The 19,197-nt window shown below is 43.6% G+C and overlaps 2 protein-coding genes across 4 annotated transcripts in view; one reads left to right on the top strand and one right to left on the bottom strand.

Annotated features, from left to right (window-relative positions):
- Window positions 1-11,671, top strand: part of NAV2 (neuron navigator 2) — a 184,280-nt gene extending 172,609 nt beyond the window's left edge. The window contains 7 exon segments of the mRNA XM_010710727.4: window positions 832-986; window positions 1,467-1,538; window positions 2,106-2,302; window positions 2,747-2,865; window positions 7,051-7,168; window positions 7,171-7,253; window positions 7,989-11,671. Coding sequence (XP_010709029.2) covers window positions 832-986; window positions 1,467-1,538; window positions 2,106-2,302; window positions 2,747-2,865; window positions 7,051-7,168; window positions 7,171-7,253; window positions 7,989-8,114 — 870 coding nt within the window. The 3' untranslated portion in view covers window positions 8,115-11,671.
- Window positions 11,672-14,466: 2,795 nt separating this feature from the next.
- DBX1 (developing brain homeobox 1) lies at window positions 14,467-18,528 on the bottom strand. Of its 3 annotated transcripts, none has more exons than XR_793521.4 (5): window positions 17,835-18,528; window positions 17,509-17,610; window positions 16,076-16,278; window positions 15,459-15,974; window positions 14,467-15,286 (listed from the first exon to the last, which is right to left on the bottom strand). XR_793521.4 is itself a non-coding variant. In XM_010710725.4 (4 exons), the coding sequence occupies exons 1-4, from the start codon at window positions 18,181-18,183 to the stop codon at window positions 15,603-15,605; spliced, it is 1,026 nt and encodes a 341-aa protein (XP_010709027.1). In that variant the 5' UTR covers window positions 18,184-18,528; the 3' UTR covers window positions 14,480-15,602. The 3 variants fall into 3 exon arrangements, 1 of the variants encoding a protein (XP_010709027.1); XR_793520.4 differs by having other exon boundaries at window positions 14,470-14,946; window positions 15,061-15,974; XM_010710725.4 differs by having other exon boundaries at window positions 14,480-15,974.
- Between the last annotated feature and the right edge of the window lie 669 nt (window positions 18,529-19,197).

Here is a 19,197-nt window from a genome sequence, read left to right as displayed (position 1 = left end):
ATTCCTGCAGCTACAGGTATCAGCAGTGGTAATCTGCATATGTTGTCTCTGTAGTTATTGTTGTCCAGACACATTCCTGAGCTCCTAAGGCATGTCTCTGTTTTTATGTGCTTTTGGTTTTGCCAAATATACCTTCAGTGAATGTCTAGGCTAAGAAATAATTATAATAAAAAAGCAACATGTTTGATGGCCTTAGGCAAATCTTGCTCAGGGAAAAGGGATGGTTGGGAGTGTGGTTGTGGGCCACTGGTTTGAGACGCGCTGTGTAGTTAGTGCTTTAAAGATGGTGAGAGCATTTCAGCTACACCCAGTCACCCTGCAGTAGCATTCTGAGCTCATCATTCTTACTGAAGGCATCTAAATTTGTCCTCTACTGGGGAGTACTTTATACCAGATTGATTTGGTCTCGTTTGTTTTGGTATAAACATGGTTGCAAGAACAGAGAACAAACCTAGCTGGAGTGAAAGTGCCTGTCTTGCTTGGTGTATAGAGATTTCAGTACATTCCTGAAGAAGAAAAATGTATTTCGGTTTTCTAAATGTCATATTAGGACAGCACAAATGAGAAAAGAAAAAAAAATTAAATGAAAAGACAGAATCTTAACCCCTCTAGGTCTTTATCTCCTACATATCTCTGGATGTTCAGTGTAACCTAAGAAAGAGAAGGAAAACCAGATTTTTCTGCTTCCTCATGGAAAGTGTGCAAGAAATAGCAGTCTCCTGCTTTAGATTTCTTGGCAACATCACTAGCTAATTTAACTGTTTTTTTTTCAAAACATATGGTGAAATCTCTGTTTTTGTTTGTTTTTTGTTTTCAATGTGCGCGTTGCAGGAACTCCGCCAATACCTGTCCAACCTAGCAGACCAGTGTAATAGTGAAAATAATGCTGTAGATATGCCTCTTGTAATCATTTTGGACAACTTGCATCATGTTAGCTCCCTAGGAGAAATCTTCAACGGACTTCTAAATTGCAAGTACCACAAATGGTAAGGAGATCTTAGAACACATTCCACATCCAAGTAATGCAGTCCGAGAACAACATTTCCTAAGTATGACCTGAAAAAGGAAGTCTAGATTGGTCTGGTGAAGAGGGTTGAGATGGCCAGACCATCCATATTATGGACAGCACTTCAGAGATATTCTCTTCATTAAATAATCAGTTCTTCTGTAATCGATAATTTAAAAATAAGAGGGTTTGGGTGACTTGCATTCATTTAGTGCAATAGATCTTCAGTACTGAAAGCTATTTTTGGTGGAAGATGCTGCTCCAAAACTTCAATTTTGCTGTCAGAATTTGATGTGCTCATAAGCTATTGAGAATCTGGTTGTAAGTACAAAGTTTTCTTTGACTCACACACACAAAAAAGGTTTGAGTAACCCTTTTAACGTTAAGATCTCACTACATTTACTTACTTAGTTTACAAGTTTGACTTAGGTTTTTTTTGTTTGTTTGTTTTTATTAACAGTCCTTATATTATTGGCACAATGAACCAAGCCACCTCCTCAACACCGAATCTTCAACTTCACCATAATTTCAGGTACTGTTTATTCATGTTTCTCATTTCTGTCTGCGGGCTCACAGAGTAGTAATGGCTGCTGAGTCATCTCAAGTTGTTCTTCTCAGCTGAAATAGGAGAGAAATACCATTCTCTAGTATCTGCTTCCCTAACGTGTAGCTTTATATTATCACAGAATCACCAAGATTGCAAAAGACCTTTGAGATCATCCAGTCCAACCATCCATCTACCACCAATGTTTCCCACTGGACCATGTCCCCTAGCACATCTTCTATTATTAAAATAACTGACATTAATAAAATCTTGACTTTTCCAAAGAATTTTAAGATATTTGATCCTCTTAAGAAGGTTGAAATACGACAATAGGCAAAGCAGATACTGAGTGTGACATAAGATGAAACAAAGCACAAGTATTTCATCTCCTGAATTCATCATTTGAAAATAATTTTTGGTAAGAGTAAAGATGATTGGGATAGGCTATTTTGGTCATGATAATAATCTAGAAACGATATAAAAAATGTCACCCAGAATAGTTTTGTTCTCTAGCATTAAAGAATAATGGTGGACATTTTTCCTGTTCTGCCACAGATGGGTGCTATGTGCTAACCACACTGAGCCAGTCAAGGGCTTTCTTGGCCGTTTCCTGAGAAGAAAACTGATTGAAACAGAGATCAGCAGCAGAATGAGAAATGCAGAGCTGGTTAAAATTATCGATTGGATTCCTAAGGTCTGGCAACATTTGAACAAGTTTTTGGAGGCTCACAGCTCCTCTGATGTTACTATTGGTAAGTGTTCTGCCCAGTCTGTCAGGGGTTGCATTGCCAGGCATACATCGATGTGTATATTTCCTCGTGCATGAGGTATAACTGTATATTTCTTTGTACTACATGGGATAAAATGTTTTCTTAAAAACGCTGCTTTTGGACAGTTCTCAGACAAATGGTACAAGAAGTTTTCGAACTCTTTTCCCCCATTTTGATAGCCCTCCTATGTCCTTGATGCAAAAACGTGTTGTGAAATGCAGCTAACTGGTTTTGCCTTGAAAGCTTTAGTCTTTTGAGTTGTTTCAGGGGATTTTTGAACTCTGAAGAAAGAGCACTTCACCAGATTGCTACGTTTGTTCTTCAGTGATTGCCTTCTTTCTCTAAAGAGCTGGAAATTGTCGTTTGATCCTATTTTGATTCGTGTCACAATTATTTGACTGTAATACCTGAATTTCCCTTTCCCAGGTCCACGGCTCTTCCTCTCTTGTCCAATAGATGTAGATGGTTCAAGAGTTTGGTTTACTGACTTGTGGAACTACTCCATCATCCCATACCTTCTGGAGGCAGTCAGAGAAGGGCTGCAGGTAAGCCAACAGAAATGAAGACTCATCAGTCTTGAGTAACATCTGTGCAGAGGGCAACACAGCATCAGATGAAACTGAATAACAACAAAGTTTTCTGTGGATATAACTTTGCACACTAAATATCTACACATTGGTCAAAACGTAGTCCAAGTTGTCATTAACTTCAGGGAGAACTATTCACCTTGCAAACCATCTTGGAGTAAGGAGTGGAAGCACAGAAGCTGCAGACTGATTTTTTTTTTAAAGAGAGGTTAAATGCCAAACAATTGATGTTTTCAGTGGGAGTTAGACATACAGTACCTTTCAGTAATGTGTTCCAGGAGTACACCTTAAAACTGTACCGTGCATCAGAAAAACATTTTTTGTGGTCATTTAGTTATGTAGGATTGTCCTTTGCAAATCAAAGCAAATCTTTCAGCAGGGGAGGAGCAACGCCACGTATGCTGAAAAGCATCTAAGTACCTGATGGGATCTATATGAGTGACAGATTGATTATTTCTCAATCTACAGGATGAATTTTTGAGTAGATCTCTGCATAATTCTTTCAGAGACTGTAGTGAATTCAGTGAATTCATCACTGTCTGTTCTTTGTATGTCATTCATACACTCTAGCAGTTTGGACAGTTTGGGGCATTGCCATACGATTCTTAGCATCTCTTCGACTATGAGGCATGTTGGAATCAGGAGGAAGGCTTAACAGAGGTTTGCTATGGATTTACTTGCCAAGCAACTATGGAAAGAATGACCTTTTTGGTTCTTCAGTTCTCAGAATAAAAATAGCAGCACGTAATTTAAAAGGTCGTTGTGGAGACAGCAAAACCAAATACCAGTAAATTCTGGGTATTGCATACATTAAAGTAGTTATTTTTAATAAAGATTTTTTCTGTGAGAAAACTCCCTGTATTTTTGTAACTTGGAGACCCAGGACAAATGAAACCTGAAGCTTTGCCCTGTTAGTGGACAGGCTCGTTTTAAAATGACTTGTTTTGCAGTGGAGCAAAATGCAAGATCACACATGCAGAAATAGAAAGCTGGGTCACAACAAGAGCGTGGAAGGTTAACAAAGGGCTGAAGGTAGATGGGAATTGTAAAGTGTGGTGTAATTATTGGGAGCTTGTATTTTGATGACAGATGCCATTGTAGGGGCATAGTCTATAATCCAATACTGCTTCTGTGCGTAAGAAGACACATTAGAAAAGTGAAAGATGTTCAGAAAAGAGCAGCAGGTATCATTTAGGATACAGAAAGCGTTGTACAGTGAGAGAGATGAGCAGCTCAGATTGCTCTGAGGAAGCTTAATGGATGTTTGGCAAGTTTGGACTAGAAAAATTTAAACTGTGAGTAAGACACAGCTTGTTCTTAGTGAAAACAATTCACAGCTACAGTGTTTTACTGCAAAAGTATTAGGTTCTCCATCACACACACACGTATATATATATATGTGTGTATATATATATATTATATTATATATATATGAGGCTGAAATCTTTCTGAAACATGAAATAACTCCAAGAAGTTACAAGCTTCGTGGAGAAGCAGTTATGTCAAAGGATTTTATATTGTCCACTTAAAAAGCACATTGAGTTTCATTTGCTGTTTCTACAGCAGACATTTGTAGATGTTAACAGAGGAAGTGAGAAAAGACAGCTTTGTCATAGAAAACTTGAGTCCTACTCATGGCTCCTCACAAAGTGTTTTACATAAAACTTCCCATAACAGGGTTCCTGTAAAAGAGAGTAATAGGAGCCAATCATCTTTTTGACCTAAAATATGTGAAGAGGGCAAATGTAATGATTTTGTTTCCTCTTGAAATGAAAAAAAAATAACTGGTATCTATGGCAATGCTTGGGCTTGTTGTAGTGTTCTGAAGCTCTCCATATCAGCTGATCAGTAGGTATGGAAAATAATGATGAGAAAGCACCACAGTTAATAAACCCTCTTTGCCCTCCCTCGTCTTGCCTGCAATCTTCATCTTTCTTTAGGTGATCTGAATGGCTTGCATTCTAAGTGTAGTAAAGATTTCAGTTTTTCTCTTTTTGCTTTGAATTCTTTATCCACTTTGATCCAATTTCCCCAAATTCCCCAAATTCACTTCATTTAAATTATTTCTTCATCTATTCTGGAATTTCTCTTTTGTTGAGTCTATGGGTAAGAATAGAACTCACATAGTCAAAGAGCAGCCAGAGCCCTACTAATTAACAAGCTAATGCTAGAAATGTGTGTTCCATTTTTGGGCTATTTTCTGTCCCCTACACCCACAAAAGCTCCTTTGAGAACACATCCTCTCATATGAAATCGCCTGCCAAGAAGGAAGGGTGGACTGCTGATTTCACTCTGATCTCTCTGGACCTAAACTGAACTATTTGTGTGTTTCTGTTTCTCATTTACAGAACTATTTTGGGTCAAAAACAAGTGAGCCAAAGGGATCCTTACAGTAATTGCTCCCATTGGAGCTGCTGAGGTTTTGGTTCCTCAAAACAGTGATGTGAAAATTACAGGGTTATTAAAAAAAAAAAAAAAAAAAAAAAAGCTTCACTCTAGTTCTTCCTGCTCAGTGTATTGATATGGAATGCAGCACCAAGAAAAAGAGGGCTTAAAGTTTCTGTGGCTTCTTGCAAGGAGCAGAAATCTAACAGGTTGGTTCATAAAGCACCAGAGGGAAATCACTGCTTATACTCCAGTACAGCTTTATGAGCCAACCTGTTAGATTTCTGCTTCTTAATGGCACCTTCTCTCTCTAAGAGACACTCATGAGAAAGGGATGGAACTGGGTGCTGTGGAAGGGAATAGTGAGCTGGTATCTCAAGTAGATCTGTGGTGATTTCATGTGCTGCAATGGAAATGTCACTTACCATCTCATTTTTAGAAGTGTGCTAGGAACTACATGGACCTTCTGGGCAGTAAGGATGTGACAAATACAAAATTCTCTGCACTTACTAACAATCATATCTTCCTGTAAATTTGAGAACGAGATAAAGTAAGAGATTAATCACAGCTTGAAGACATTATGCTGGGAAAACAACACAGTGCAGATGAAGGATTAAGCACGTTTTGTTTGTAAGATTGCCTAGCACCACCTGCTGGGCTCTCCCTGCTGCAGTGCTGCTCCAGAATATACTTAATACTTTGCCACCTATGGCCATGTGAGGAACAGCTCTAGAAAGCTCCAAAGTTTGCCCTAACTATTCCTGTTTGGCAACAGACAGGATGATAAAATTTAGAGGGTGGGAAAGAAGTAGTGATGAGGAAAAGGAGATGGTCTTATATCCATCAAAGAGCTGGCAAATTCCTGTCCTACACTGGTGCTTTCCCTCCCCCCCCCTGCATTTGACAGGAAAGTGAGAGGTCTCCAAATTCAAGTGACAAAATGCCAGTAATGGACTCCAGTTGTGGAAGGATGGTTAAGCCAGAAATGCATAAAGCTGTAGTTAAAAAGTTTAAAGTCACTTCAAGCTGTACTTACATTTTTTAAAGTAATATGACATTCAAAAGAATTTATTATCTATGTAAGGCAAACAACATAACAAGAAGGATATATAGGGATTCAGTAACACAGTCTGCTGGAAACAGAAAAAGGTTTTGAGGCAGTATACTTACTTGAAATGGGAACACATAGCCAAATTCTGCTGGCACATTTTCTTGGTTGAGTACAAAGAAATTCTCTTGGCTTGAAAACTGTGCTTTGACATCCATCTATCACTGTTGCTCGATAACAGGTATCACGTTTCCTCCTCTGCATTCTTGTAGCTGCAGTTTCACAGCAACGGTGGACAGATAAGCCAGCTGTTGTTGTGAACTGAATGTGAACGTTAACAGTCTGTCCTCTGTATTTATTTCAAGTTTAAGGGGGGAAGAAAAAAAAAAAAAAGAAAAAAATGGCCACCTTTCTGAATGGAGGTTATTTTTACATCTCCCTTTCTTCAAATGGTGCCCACAGAAGGGTGCTGTAGTCTCAAAGGAGGTGGTTAGCCTCTTCAAAACCACTTGCCACTTAAAAATAATAAAAACTTTGCCGTTGGAGTAATGGCCAATCTAATTTGGCTCTGTTCAGCCCTGTTTGCAAGTTTCTTTTGCAGTCGAAGAATCATGGCTTGTTCATTTTGGTTAGGTAAGCAGTGAATAAAACGGTAGGCAAATGGGAATGTTTCAGGGAATGTTTTAAAAGAAAGTTGTTCCCTTTTCCAGCTGTACGGGAGGAGAGCTCCCTGGGAGGATCCTGCCAAATGGGTAATGGACACGTACCCATGGGCAGCCACCCCACAGCACCACGAGTGGCCTCCTCTGCTACAGCTGCGGCCTGAGGACGTGGGTTTGATGGCTACTCCTTGTCACGGGAAGGCTCGACCAGCAAACAAGTTCCAGTGAGTGATGCTGAAGGAGATCCACTGGTAAGCTTCTCCTTTCTGAGGCAGTGAAACTGCCTAGTTTCCCTTTTTTAAAGGGACTAAAAGCAGGAATGAAAAGATAACGGAACAGCAGAACGTGTTTTAGTTTTCACTAGCTCATGTATACAGGTACAGACATCATTTCCAACTCAGATTCTGTGGTTCTAAATGTCAAGCTAGAGATTTGTACCTTCAGGTTAGCCTGTTTGAACAGTTCTGTATGCACTTCCATGTGTCAGAGCAAGGGGGGGAAGGATGCTCGCAGAATTCTATGGACAAATCATAGAATCGTAGAATGACCTGGGTTGAAAAGGACCTCAAGGATCATCCAGTTTCAACCCCCCTGCTGTAGGCAGAGTCCCCAGCCACCAGACCAGGCTGCCCAGAGCCACATCCAGCCTGGCCTTGAATGCCTTCAGGGATGGGGCATCCACAACCTCCTTGGGCAACCTGCTCCAGTGTGTCACTAGTGTGTCACCACCCTCTGAGTGAATCAATTCAGTCTCTTCATTTTTAGCCTTTCTGGTAAAGCATACAATTCATGACTAATTTGTATGTTGCCATAGCACGTTTTAAATCTAATTCCTCTTTTCAGATACACAGGGATAATTACTCCTGTTGTCTGTTCCTTACCTTTGCAACGTGCTGGCAAAGTGAATGCAGATTTGATTATCATATGGAGTTGGTACTGTTTCTACCCTCAGAATACAATAATTGTGTGCTTTTGTGCCTCTGTAGATGAACATGCTAATGAGACTGCAGGAAGCAGCCAACTACTCGAGTCCCCAGAGTTATGACAGTGACTCTAACAGCAACAGCCATCACGATGACATACTCGATTCATCTCTGGAGTCAACGTTGTGATCTTCATTGGATAGAAATAGGTCATTTCCATGATTGCTCTCCCACTCGACAAGAATCCCAATCACAAACTCATGAAAGGAACGTGTTCCTGGGCTGGGCTGGTATCTCAGTATTAGAGCTGCAATAACAAGAAGACACTTAGAGTCAGTCTTGAACCTGGGTGCAGGCAACCCAAGCAACCTTTGTATTGATGTTCTTCTTACAACGATAAGAGCTGCACTATTCCTTTGTTTTCTTCTGTTTAGTTGCTGTAAGCTCTCATGCCTAAGATACTAAAGATGTTAAAAATAGTCATCGTTACTAAAAGAAAAAACAGTTAAAGGGGGTGGATTTAACAGCTATGAAGCAAACAGCTTTGTGCCATGTAGAGAAGGAGAGGGGAGAGGAAATTTTTGCCTATGCTGCTTTTGACCAAACACATTTAGGTGAGGGCTGGACTTTTACCAATCAGCTTTGCAGATTAAACTCAGCTTTGTATAGTTCTGGTGCTATAACAATATTGCTTGCCTTGGTATAATACTCCGTAAAGGCAAAGCTGCTAAACAGGGAAGTTTAAATAAATATAATAAAATGGGGGAGGGGGGAAGAATGAAAAGAAAAAACACTGCTCTCCTTGCCAGTCTGAGACCTTGGCTTTCTTTTGTTATGTGTTTGTAAAGATAGACATATATATAAATAGGAATATATAAAAGTATATATACAGTCTGAACAAATCAGGTTTTTTCCAGCACTGTGTAACCATCAGTCCTACTACTGGTTAACTATCAGGTGGCCCTCTGTTGTGCAGGGCCCAATTCTCCTCCCACATTCTTCTGTGATGCTCAGTTGACTTCAGTGGGAGGGAGTTACCCTCCTCTGCAGAAGTCAGCAGAAGTCCTACAGCTCTACAGGACCTTAGGGAGCACACGGGCATCCCGTGAGCCCTGTGTGCACAGGGTAGGTAGCTACACCCCTGAAGGGATGGGTCAGACTTTCAGTTGTTAATTCTTGCCATGAAACATTACAGCAGTTTTCTAAAAACGTTGGGTTTTGTTCAGGGTTTTTGTTCCAGTCAACACAACCATGAATGGATTAGTTACAACTCAGCTATGTGACAGTTCCAAGTGCTACTCTGATGACCATGTATCCTCTCATGGCTTTTCTTTTTAACTGCAAAAAAAAAAAAAAGTATTCTAGCAGGAAGGAAGGTACTGTGTCTTTTGAGTTTATCCAGGCCATACTTTTGAGTTTTGGCAGAGCTGTGAACCTGGTTTTATTTCTCCTCCTCTCTGAACGTGCACACCTATGCTCTCAGTGTTAAGGCTTTGTACTTCTGTTGGGGAACAGGAGCACCTCACCAAGAATTGCACTTTCCTCTCCGTGGAAGCTGATGCTCACACCAGCAGCCCCACCAAGCCAGCTGCGCTGGGCTGTACCTCAACACAACCACCATTCCTCACTGTTGACCTGTACGAGCCTTTCCAGCTATCTTTTGGTGCTGAATTTTGAAGCGATGCCTTATTTTGTACTAATTTTTTTTTATTATTATTAAATTAGTGCTGTATATTCTGGGATTTTATTTAAATAAACAGGGCTAAGTCATCTCTTGGAAAATCGTACGTTGCTGTGAATATGGTTTGGACAAGACACTAGAATTTGTTGCAATGTGATAAAAAGAAAGGAGGGAGATGAGAACTTTTCAGGTTCATATCAATCCGCAGCTATAAGTCCTTGAAGAGCTCTTTTATCCATGCAGGAAAAGAAAAAAGAAAAAAAAAAAAATTTTTTTTTCAACTAGAATAAATGCTGTCATTATTAAATTACAGAAATGTGCTGGGGTTTATCAAAGAAAACTCATTAGGAACACTCCTTTAAGAGCCTGTTAATCCTTCTGGGTTTAAAGTAATGGAAGAGACAAGATCGTGCTCCTGGGACTCAGTTGGATAGCTTGATAGCTTGATGATACCTCATGACTTCCTGTAACATACCTGTGCTTACGTTGTCTTACTGAGCTGGTCTTGAATCTGCTCCTGTTACAACTTATAAGTGCTGATGACTCTTTTTTTTATTATTATTTTAAAGAAAAATATTGTAAAAAAAAAAAATTAAAATATTTTAATGATGGGGTGGGGGGAAGCTTGCTGTTGTTGCCGTTTTTAACTCTCTGAACTCTATTTCGTTATGTCACTGAATGAAATACCACGGGCTTACTCAGCCAGTGTTCCTGATGTGGTCTTGGTACTATCCAAATGGGGTGTGTCTGTATGGAATTAAACGCATGGCATGCTGGTGATGACTTACAGAGAGGTTAATTTTTCCAGTAGTCCTGACAGTTCTGCCTCCCAGCACTGACTTACCTGCTACTACTGTGAATCTTGACGCCTAATCCTCCAACTCAACCCATGCAGACACAGCATGTGCCTGTTGCAGGGCTAGGGCTTTCAATGGATGTTAAGTCCATCCTTAAGATTAACTGAGAAAACATCTCAGTTAATCTTTAACTGAGTTCTGTAAGACATGTTTATAGTGGTGTTTTTATTTGCGGGGAATGGGGTACTTTTTTTCTCATCCTGTGCTTATGCCCAGGAAGGAATTTCTGTTATCTATTATTTTGTACTGATGCTAGTTTGGGTTACAGTAAAGGGCAATTTGGAGTGGGATGCTCATCCTAAGCATCTCAGGATTCCTTCTGAAACTTCGGGAGGCAGGGTTACCCACAGTGCTCACTTAGTTTTTATCAAGACTTCAGTCTTTCTCTAAGTGACTTTCTTCTCACTTAAGGCTTTTTCAATTACACTTCCTTTCCTTTTGCCTTTTTTTTTTTTTTTTTTCCTACAAAGTTGGCTTGTTTTAAAGGAGAACAACAAGGGAAAAAATAAATAAATAAATTTCTATGCAACATTCACGTTGTGTTATAAACTGAAAATATAAACCATTTTCTTCAAAACTGCCAAGAGTGATACAGGCCATAAATGAGATGTGGTTTATTTGGGGAAGGGGAAGGGGGGAGGGGGTTCATCTTTTTGTACATTTTGGAAGAAGCAAACTGGTATTTCATTGTTGATGCTTAACTTCGATATTATGTGTATGAAACCTTGTCTAAATGTGACAATTTTCTTTCAAGAAAAAAAAATACAAAAACTAAGCAAAAAAAAAAATTTCTTTGTCAATATTAAATGGAAGGTTGCTGTTTTGATCTAGTTGTTTCCAGTGGAGCAGTTTATGAAATATGTTCTATAAGATGTACATTTTTTCATTGTAACATAGAAATGTAAATATTTGATTAAAAGTGCTGCATTTTGATGAATTTTTTCTAGCCATTTTTAAAGAGAAAAACTAGGAATCGAGTATTTTGTGTACGTTTATGATGTTTTCCATTTGCTCCTCTCCCTATTTAATTTTCAGTTCTCATTTAGGATTGGAATTTGTGAATGGTCTGTTTGAGATCATGCCTCCCCTTTCTCACCCTCCCTGTTTCTCCCCCTCCCCGCACCCCTGTGTCATGGAGAATAAAGCTGATGATTGTACCAGTCTTAAATTATTCATGATTCAATAAAATTGATGCTTATTTATTCAGATTTGTGGTTTCCCTGAACTTTTTGTCCCTTCTTAATTTGACATTTTCCATTTGGAGATGGTGAGTTTTAGTTCTTTGTTGTGAAAAGATATCAGCAGCCCTGAGACATTAAACCACTAAGATCCCCAACCCCAGCCCACCCCCACCATGCCCACTGACCTCAGTGTCCCTCAGTGCCACATCCCCACAGTTCTGGAACACCCCCAGGGACGATGGCTCCCCCACCTCCGTGGGCAGCTGTGCCACTGCATCACCACTCTTACTGAGGAGAAATATTTCCTAACATCCAACCTGAACCTCCTCTCATGCAACTTGAGGCCATCACCTCATGTCTTACTGCTGTTACCTGGATAGGAGGGCTCCCACATCACCACAACCTGCTGTCAGGCATTTGTAGAGAGTGATAAGATTTCCCCTGTGCCTCTTCTCCAGACTGAACCATCCCAGTTCCCTCAGCTGCTCCCCATCACATTTGTGCTCCATATCCCTAACAGCTCCTCTGCCCTTCTTCTGGACACACTCCATGGCCTCATGTGCAGTCGACAACCTGCTTAACTGCGTCTTTACAGCTCATTCTCAAATCAACAAAAGAGAGATTTGCAAATAAAAGAGGCATTTGCAGGACAACTCAGAAAGGTGATTTACCTATTGGACTTGTCTGCATCTCGTGACAAGCCTAGAGAATGATGTTGGCTAGGCCTTGCCTACACTGTATTAGAAGAAAATGCCTTGGCTGCCCATTGGCAGTCATTAAGTCTTCTAGAGGAATTCTGTTTTGTAGGCTGTCTTGTTCTGCTGTTTTTTTCCTTTTCTACTTTTTCCTTCTGAGTCACAATCATAGAATCATAGAATCCCAAATTTGGAAAAGACCTACAAGATCATCCGTCCACCCATCACCAATAGTTCTCACTTAACCATGTCCCTTGGCAACATCTAAACGTTCCTTGAACTTGAACTATTGCTATTTATTTTAATGGTACAGCACTGCAAATTAAGTCAGAGTGGATTGTCAGCAATGGGGTTTCACCTATCCCTTAGCAGCAGTTTTCCAGAAGCAGGAATAATTTTGGGCAAGCTCTAATGGGTTTCCATATTTGGTAAAGAACTGCATGTTTTAGAGTTGGCCCTGTAAGGCACTTTAGTTCTGACCTTGGAGAGTGAATCAATACTGCGCCAGCACCAAAATGCTTAATCTCTCTCAGGAACTCTTTCTTCCCTTTTTCAGCCTCCCACATTCCTTCCCCATGTCCTTTCTTTCTCTGATGCATGCTCTCTTGTATGTTCATCTTCACATATTTTTTGCTTCATCTCACTCCTTCCTTAACCTTTATTTCCAACATCCTATTTTATTCCTACTTTACGTCCTGCCCAGCTCCACCTCGTAATTTCTCGGTGCCTTAGGATCAGTGCTGACTTCCTTTCCGCACTGGAAGGGGAAATTCCCTGGGATCACTTTATGCAATCAGTCTGCAGACTGCGGTGTGTGCTTACATCCCTTGGCCACCCCCCATCAGAGGGATGCTGAGCCCCATGGCAGCCAGCCCTCATATGCCCACCGGGCTGCGCTCACGCTCCACTCCTCGGCCTGTCAGCTGAGGAACAGCCCTGAACACATCTCCCCCGTTCAAAATCCCTTCTTTTGGAGTTTGAAGGATTTTATTCATTTATATCAGATTCAGTTGTGGTCAAAAAATGCAGCAGCCCTGAAGATGCACAGTGAAAGTCATGTAGTAGCACTAGCTGGCAGAAGGGATGCTCTTTTAGCCCTCTTTTCCTCTCAAGCCAGGCGTTTCATGTCTGATGCACTGGTGAGGCAGCACCAGGCACTAGATCAGCTAAAATCAGAGCAAGTCAAGAAAGCAGATCGATTTTCTGCAATATTCTGTGCTTCACAGCAGCACTTTGGCCCCACAGTGTGTTCGGTGGGGGAGAAGGGGAAACACAGCCGGGAGCGAGACCGTGCTGAGCTGCAGCACTGTCAGCCTATGGGTAGGGAATGGAAGGGCTGCCCACTGCAAGCTCTGGTGCTGGCAGCCACCATCTCCCTCTGCCCTGGCTGCTGCACAGCTGACATTGCTCCAGCCTCATCGCCACTCTGTTCTGCCTGAGTCACCACATGGAGGCTGTGAGCTCCCAAGACTGACCTGAATTTTTTGTGGGCTTTTTTTTCCCCCAGAAATACTGTCCTGCTCAGTCCTCATCTTGCCTGTGTTGTCTTGGTCTTTCCCCTCAAAATATCACAAAAATGCAAACATAACCTGCTTGTGCTGAGGAGCTATGAGAAGGGGGAAGGAAAATTGAGCTGATGTTTACCATGGTCAAGTGGTATATCTTGATTATTGTTAGCCCTAGGCTTTTAATATTACATCAAAAAACAGGTCAGTCCTGGGTGTGAGTTCTTTTGGCTTTTCAAGGTCCACCGCGTAGTAAGGCAAGTGTAAGTAACCAGCATTGCCTCTTCTACCTCTAGCTTATGGGCTGGAGCCCATGGAGCCACCAAGCAGCACAATCTTTTAGGTAAAAAAGGTAGCCAGTTCTGCAGACCTTAATGAAAAGCACCTTTTTTTTTTTTTTTTTTTTTTCTTAACTGTTAGATCACTGAATCCATCTCCGTGCTATTTTTGCATGTATTAATGTGAATAGTCCAAGTACTGGAAATCAACAGGTGCTGTAGTTCATACAGGAGTGGCTGATTAAAATTAAGCAAAGGGATGTTCAGATGCGTTGCTTCAGCTTTGTCTTATGAATATTATTTTCTTAGAACGGGTCCTTGTCTTTGTTTGCCTTACCTTATCAAATTACTGCAGTGTTGCTAAAAAGTGGTTTAATTTTGTTTCTCTATTTGGTCCCAGACTCAGCCTACACCAACCTGCAAATGGGAAGCATGCATTGCTGAATGGCCAAGCTTGGAAATCTACATTCTTTTATTTGGTAGTCATTCATTTTATTATATATACACATATTTAAAGTCTGTACATGGTAAAATACAAAATAAAAGTGTTTCTTTATAAGTTACACATTTAAGCAGCTACATTTGTTCGTAGTTCAGCCATCATTTAATTGAAAAAAAAAAAAAAGGAAACCTTGTTCAGCCATTGTTACAGTCATTCACAATAACCTTGGTATAAAACATCCATACAGAGTAAGTGTACAAAATAGCGTACAGTTCATATAAGCTGTGCAAAGACAGCAAAGTTCAGTCAAAACCAAAGAGGGACATCCCCTTTCCTCTGTCCACAGCACATAGCAGAAGCCAAGCGGAAAGCAAGCACAGGCCTGTGGGCAGAAAAGTGAGTTAGACAGTGCTGCGTCTAGAGAAAGGATGCGTAAATTAAATAAAAAAACACCAACTGAGAAGGTCCCCACAACACAAGGCACACTGTGTTATACCTGAAGGCGATTGTGGTGGTTCCCGTGGGTCTGTGGCACGGTGAGGGTGAGGAGGGGGCAGTGGTTTGTCTGCACATCTCATGGACATCCTCTGCCTTGGGATGAGACGATCACCAGATCAGAGCAATCCTCAGGTTCTGAACTCTTGGTAGTAGCTGGGAATTCAGTTGGAAGGTGGGAAAATGGCCACAGCTCATGTAATTTGTTGGCATTGGTGGTGTTTTGTCTGGAAAAAATATTTCCCTGCTATAAAGGAAGGAACTGTCTGCTCCTTGCTTTCAGGCTGATGCAGCTAATTGAGCAAATATTGGTTGTTAAGCAGAGAGGAATGGTTTTGAAGAGGTCAACAGACACCGTGGTGTGAAAACCTTCTCGTGGGACAGAAAAATCAGCAATACCTGGAGCAGGAATGCTTGTGGCCATGTGATAGGGAACCTGCCCTGGAGAAGCATGTGGACATGCAGGTGGGACATCACCTCTTCAATTTATAGCCCTCTGTTATGTACACCTTTGCAATGTGACGGTAGGAGCAGGTGGGCAACCTAAGAGACCGTTATCTCTTCTTCTTCTTCCTCCCCTTCCTCATCCTCTTCCTCTGAGTCCGAGCAGTCTGAGGGTTTGCTGGGGCTGCTGGAGTGGGATGGAGAGGGAGGTGTCTGGGGACCCAGCCTGTCCCGCAGGTGCTGCGGGGCTGGGTGGTAGGGCAGCGGGTGCCGGGGGCTGGGGGGACATGCCATGGGGCCTTCCTCCTCTTCCTCCTCCTCCCCCGAGCACTTCTTGCCAACGTCACTGAGGTCTGGGTGGGGGTTGAACTTGGTGGGTAGGGTTTGCTCTCTGCAGCCACCAGAGGAGAGGAGCTCTCTTTCTTTGGAGTTCCTCCACTTCATTCTTCTGTTCTGGAACCAGATCTTCACCTGAGGGTGGAGGAAGAAACCCAGAAACAACTCAGCTCAGTAACACGGGGAGCAGGGAAGGCCTTCAGTCGCATCTCAAGGAAGGGGCACGGAGGGCTCACCTGTGAATCCTTGAGGCCCAGCTTGGCCGCCAGCTTCTTCCTGTCGGGCTTGCTGATGTATTTCTGCTTCTGGAACATCTTCTCCAGCGCCTTGCGCTGCACATCAGAGAAGACGGCGCGGCGCAGCATGCCACGGCGCGGCTTACCGCGGGCGGCCAGCGGCCACGAGAAGGTGCCAGGGATGGGCACGACGGCAGAGGCAGCTGCAGGACAGGAGAACGGGATGAGCGTGGACCACGGCCGTCAACCCAGAGCCCGCAGATCCAGGGCCCGAAGGGAATTTTACGCTCAAATGGCCATTGCCTTTCAGTGGGCCATAACTGGGATTAAGGCCATCGACTCAAACGTGGGAAATGGCTCGATGGTGGCCTGTTTTGTTGGGGGATTCAAAGGGCTCCGGCCTCAAAAGGCGAGGCGCGGCACACCGGCTGGGGTGGAGGTGTGGGAGAAAAGCTCTCCCTCTCGGCTGTGGGTTTTTTTCAGAAGCTTTTATCATTTCAGGCATTTTCTTAATGCTTGAGATGAAAATGAGGACTTTTCTGGTCAGAACAAAACCGGCCCCTTTGGACTCAGTTTTGATCAATCAGTATTCATTTTTTTTTTTTATATTAATCTCTCTCCCTCCCCCCAAGTTGGAGAATTCAATCCGAAGACATGAAAAGTAACAGCTAATTAGCACACTGCCTGGCTCCCCGTGGCATTTGTATGATAAAAAGGGCAGAGTTTCGTCTTAAAAAAAAAAAAAAGTGTGGTGGGGGGGGAGAACCTCCCCAAGAGAGACAGAGATGCTAATGAAGCGTGAATGGTAATTGTGTAGTAATGAACTAACAGAAAAAGACTGAGGACAAGCAGCTAACGCCATATATTATTGGAACAAAAGAGATTTACACTTTCAAACTAAACACAACGGCATGCCGGGCTCCTCGGGAGAATACTGATGGCACAATCGTCTCTTTCCCCAAATCATTTTCATTAAATGGACATGAAAAGCTATTTATAAAGCTCAAGTTGTTTTTGTTAGGCTATTCACACGCTGGAGAAAGGGAGCAAATTCCATTATCCGGAGGATGAATGGAAGAGCTGGGGTTATTTTTTCCTCTCTCTCTTTCCCCGTTTTTTCTTTTAAACTAATAGCTTGTGTAATTAGATTTAAAAGAAGAAGAAGAAGGGAAAGTTCTCCGCAGGTCCGCAAGGGCCGCTGCCAGCCCCAGGAACGCGCGGCGGGTGCACGCGCGGCCCCGCGGGAACGCGCGGCTTTGCGCGGGCGCGGCGGGCGCTGTCCGCTCCGCCCGTGGTGCTGAAGGCGACGGCGGGGCGGGAGGGAGCGGGCGTGGAGCAACGGGGTGGTGGGCAGAGGAAAGTCGGTTGGGGGGAGAAAGCGCATAAACCTGGGGGGAGAGAGGGGGGAGGGAGGAGAGATTTTCTAGACCTACCTGGAAAATAGGAAGATCTGATGAAAGGCTGGAAGGATCCTTCAAAGTACGGAAAGGAGAAAGTCTTTGGAGGGACGCTTTGAAGCAGGGCAGGAGAGGACTCTAAGTGAAGAAATAGAACGAAATTATGAGGGCTGGCAGAGGATCGACCCGGGAGAGCTCGGCGGGGCTCGGCTTGCTCTGCCGCCTGGCGCCGTGTTCCCTCCCCGACAGAAACCCCAGCTCCTTCGGGGCCCCGCCGCTGCCCGGCCCCTTAAGTAGGGGGCGGCGAGAAGGTCCTCCCTGCCCCACCCGCTCCCTTCTCTTCCCCCGGCGGGGCCGCTTACCGGTGCGGGGGGCGGAGGACAGGATGGCGTTGACCCCGAACTTGAGGAAAGTGGAGTCACTGCCGGAGCTTTGGGGCGAGCATATCCTCCTGGCCGCCGTGCAGCCGGGCAGCTCCGGTGTCCCCGAGTCCGTCCTGGATGCCGAGGCCGGAGGTGACATGCTGCTGGGCGGGGGAGCGCTGCGGGGCGGGTAGGCGCCGGGCCGGCTGATTCGGATCAGGTCCTCCACCAGGAAGCTGGAGTGGCTGGAGAAGGCGGACTGCAGCGACTGCGGCAAGGTGAGGGTGGGAGTGGGCCGCAGCAGGCTCGGGTAGACGGCCGGTGGAGCGATGAGGCTGGGGAACATCATCGCATGGGCCGTCCGTCCGTCCCTCCGCCTGTCTGACTGTCCGTGAATAAAGATCCCACTGGCGAGCCGGGCAGGGTTCTCTGTGCCCTTCCTCCTGGATGCGGGGTTTTATAGTGGTCAGTCCCGCTCGGGCTCTTTCAGCGGTGACAGCCCCAACAATGGGGTTCAACAAAGTTCTCCACTCCGGCTTCATTCAGCGGCCGCTCCGGGGCTGCCCATTGGTTCGGGGCTGCAATTTATGATTGGATTAGGCTTCATAAGCACCCCGCGCACAATGGCCGCGCCACAAAGAAAGTGTAGTCATCAATTTTGCATATTGACCGCCTCTTTGGAATACGTCGCTCCAAAGGCTCCCAGCAGGGTTTTGTTCCGAGGCAACACACACAGGCTAATTAAATGCCTATTTAAAAGTTTCCAATGACATCTTGCCTCATAGAAAGGGAATTATTTAAAGAAAGCACTAAATTTATTTGCCTCTCCCCCGCTGAGGTTAGGAAATAAATCAATAAATATTCATCATAACCGTCAGAAAAGCACTTTTTTTTTTTTTTTTGGTCGCAGAAAACACAAATGGGAAAAACACGGCGTCAAACTACATAGGGAGGAAGGAAACGTTCTGAGTGTGGTTCGGATGTGTTCTGCTCCGTGCTTGCAGTGCTTTGGGCATATTGTTGGCATGGTGCTGTTGGTGTGGTGTTGGCGTGGTGTTGGCGTGGTGTTGTTGGTGTGCTGTTGGTGTGGTGTTGGCGTGGTGTTGGTGTTGGCATGATGTTACTGACGTGGTGCTGGCATGGTGCTGGCGTGGTGTTGGCTATTTTTTCCCATCGGCAAGTTTGAAGTCGGCAACAAAGTGGATTTGCAGCTTTCACTTCTACTTTCAGGGGTCTGATACTGGTGAGGGTCCTGTTCATGTGCTCGGGCTCAGAGTCAGAACTCGCTCCAAGAAAATGGGAGCGCTGAAAATAGCAAAGATGTAAAGAGCGCAGTAGGAGCAGAGCAGCCACCGCAGGTTCT

This window comes from Meleagris gallopavo, chromosome 5, assembly GCF_905368555.1.
Source record: "Meleagris gallopavo chromosome 5, MGAL_WU_HG_1.1, whole genome shotgun sequence".
Classification (NCBI taxonomy): domain Eukaryota; kingdom Metazoa; phylum Chordata; class Aves; order Galliformes; family Phasianidae; genus Meleagris; species Meleagris gallopavo.
Note: the sequence above shows the minus strand (reverse complement) of the source record. Positions and strands in the feature narration are given on the sequence as shown.

Excerpts from the sequence above, each read along its gene's own strand:
- DBX1 (XM_010710725.4), bottom strand. The coding sequence starts at position 18,183 with ATGATGTTCCCCAGCCTCATCGCTCCACCGGCCGTCTACCCGAGCCTG. Across the intron at positions 17,611-17,834 it reads GTCCTCCGCCCCCCGCACCG|AGTCCTCTCCTGCCCTGCTT; the intron begins GTAAGCGGCCCC and ends TTCTTCACTTAG. Across the intron at positions 15,975-16,075 it reads TGGGCCTCAAGGATTCACAG|GTGAAGATCTGGTTCCAGAA; the intron begins GTGAGCCCTCCG and ends CTCCACCCTCAG.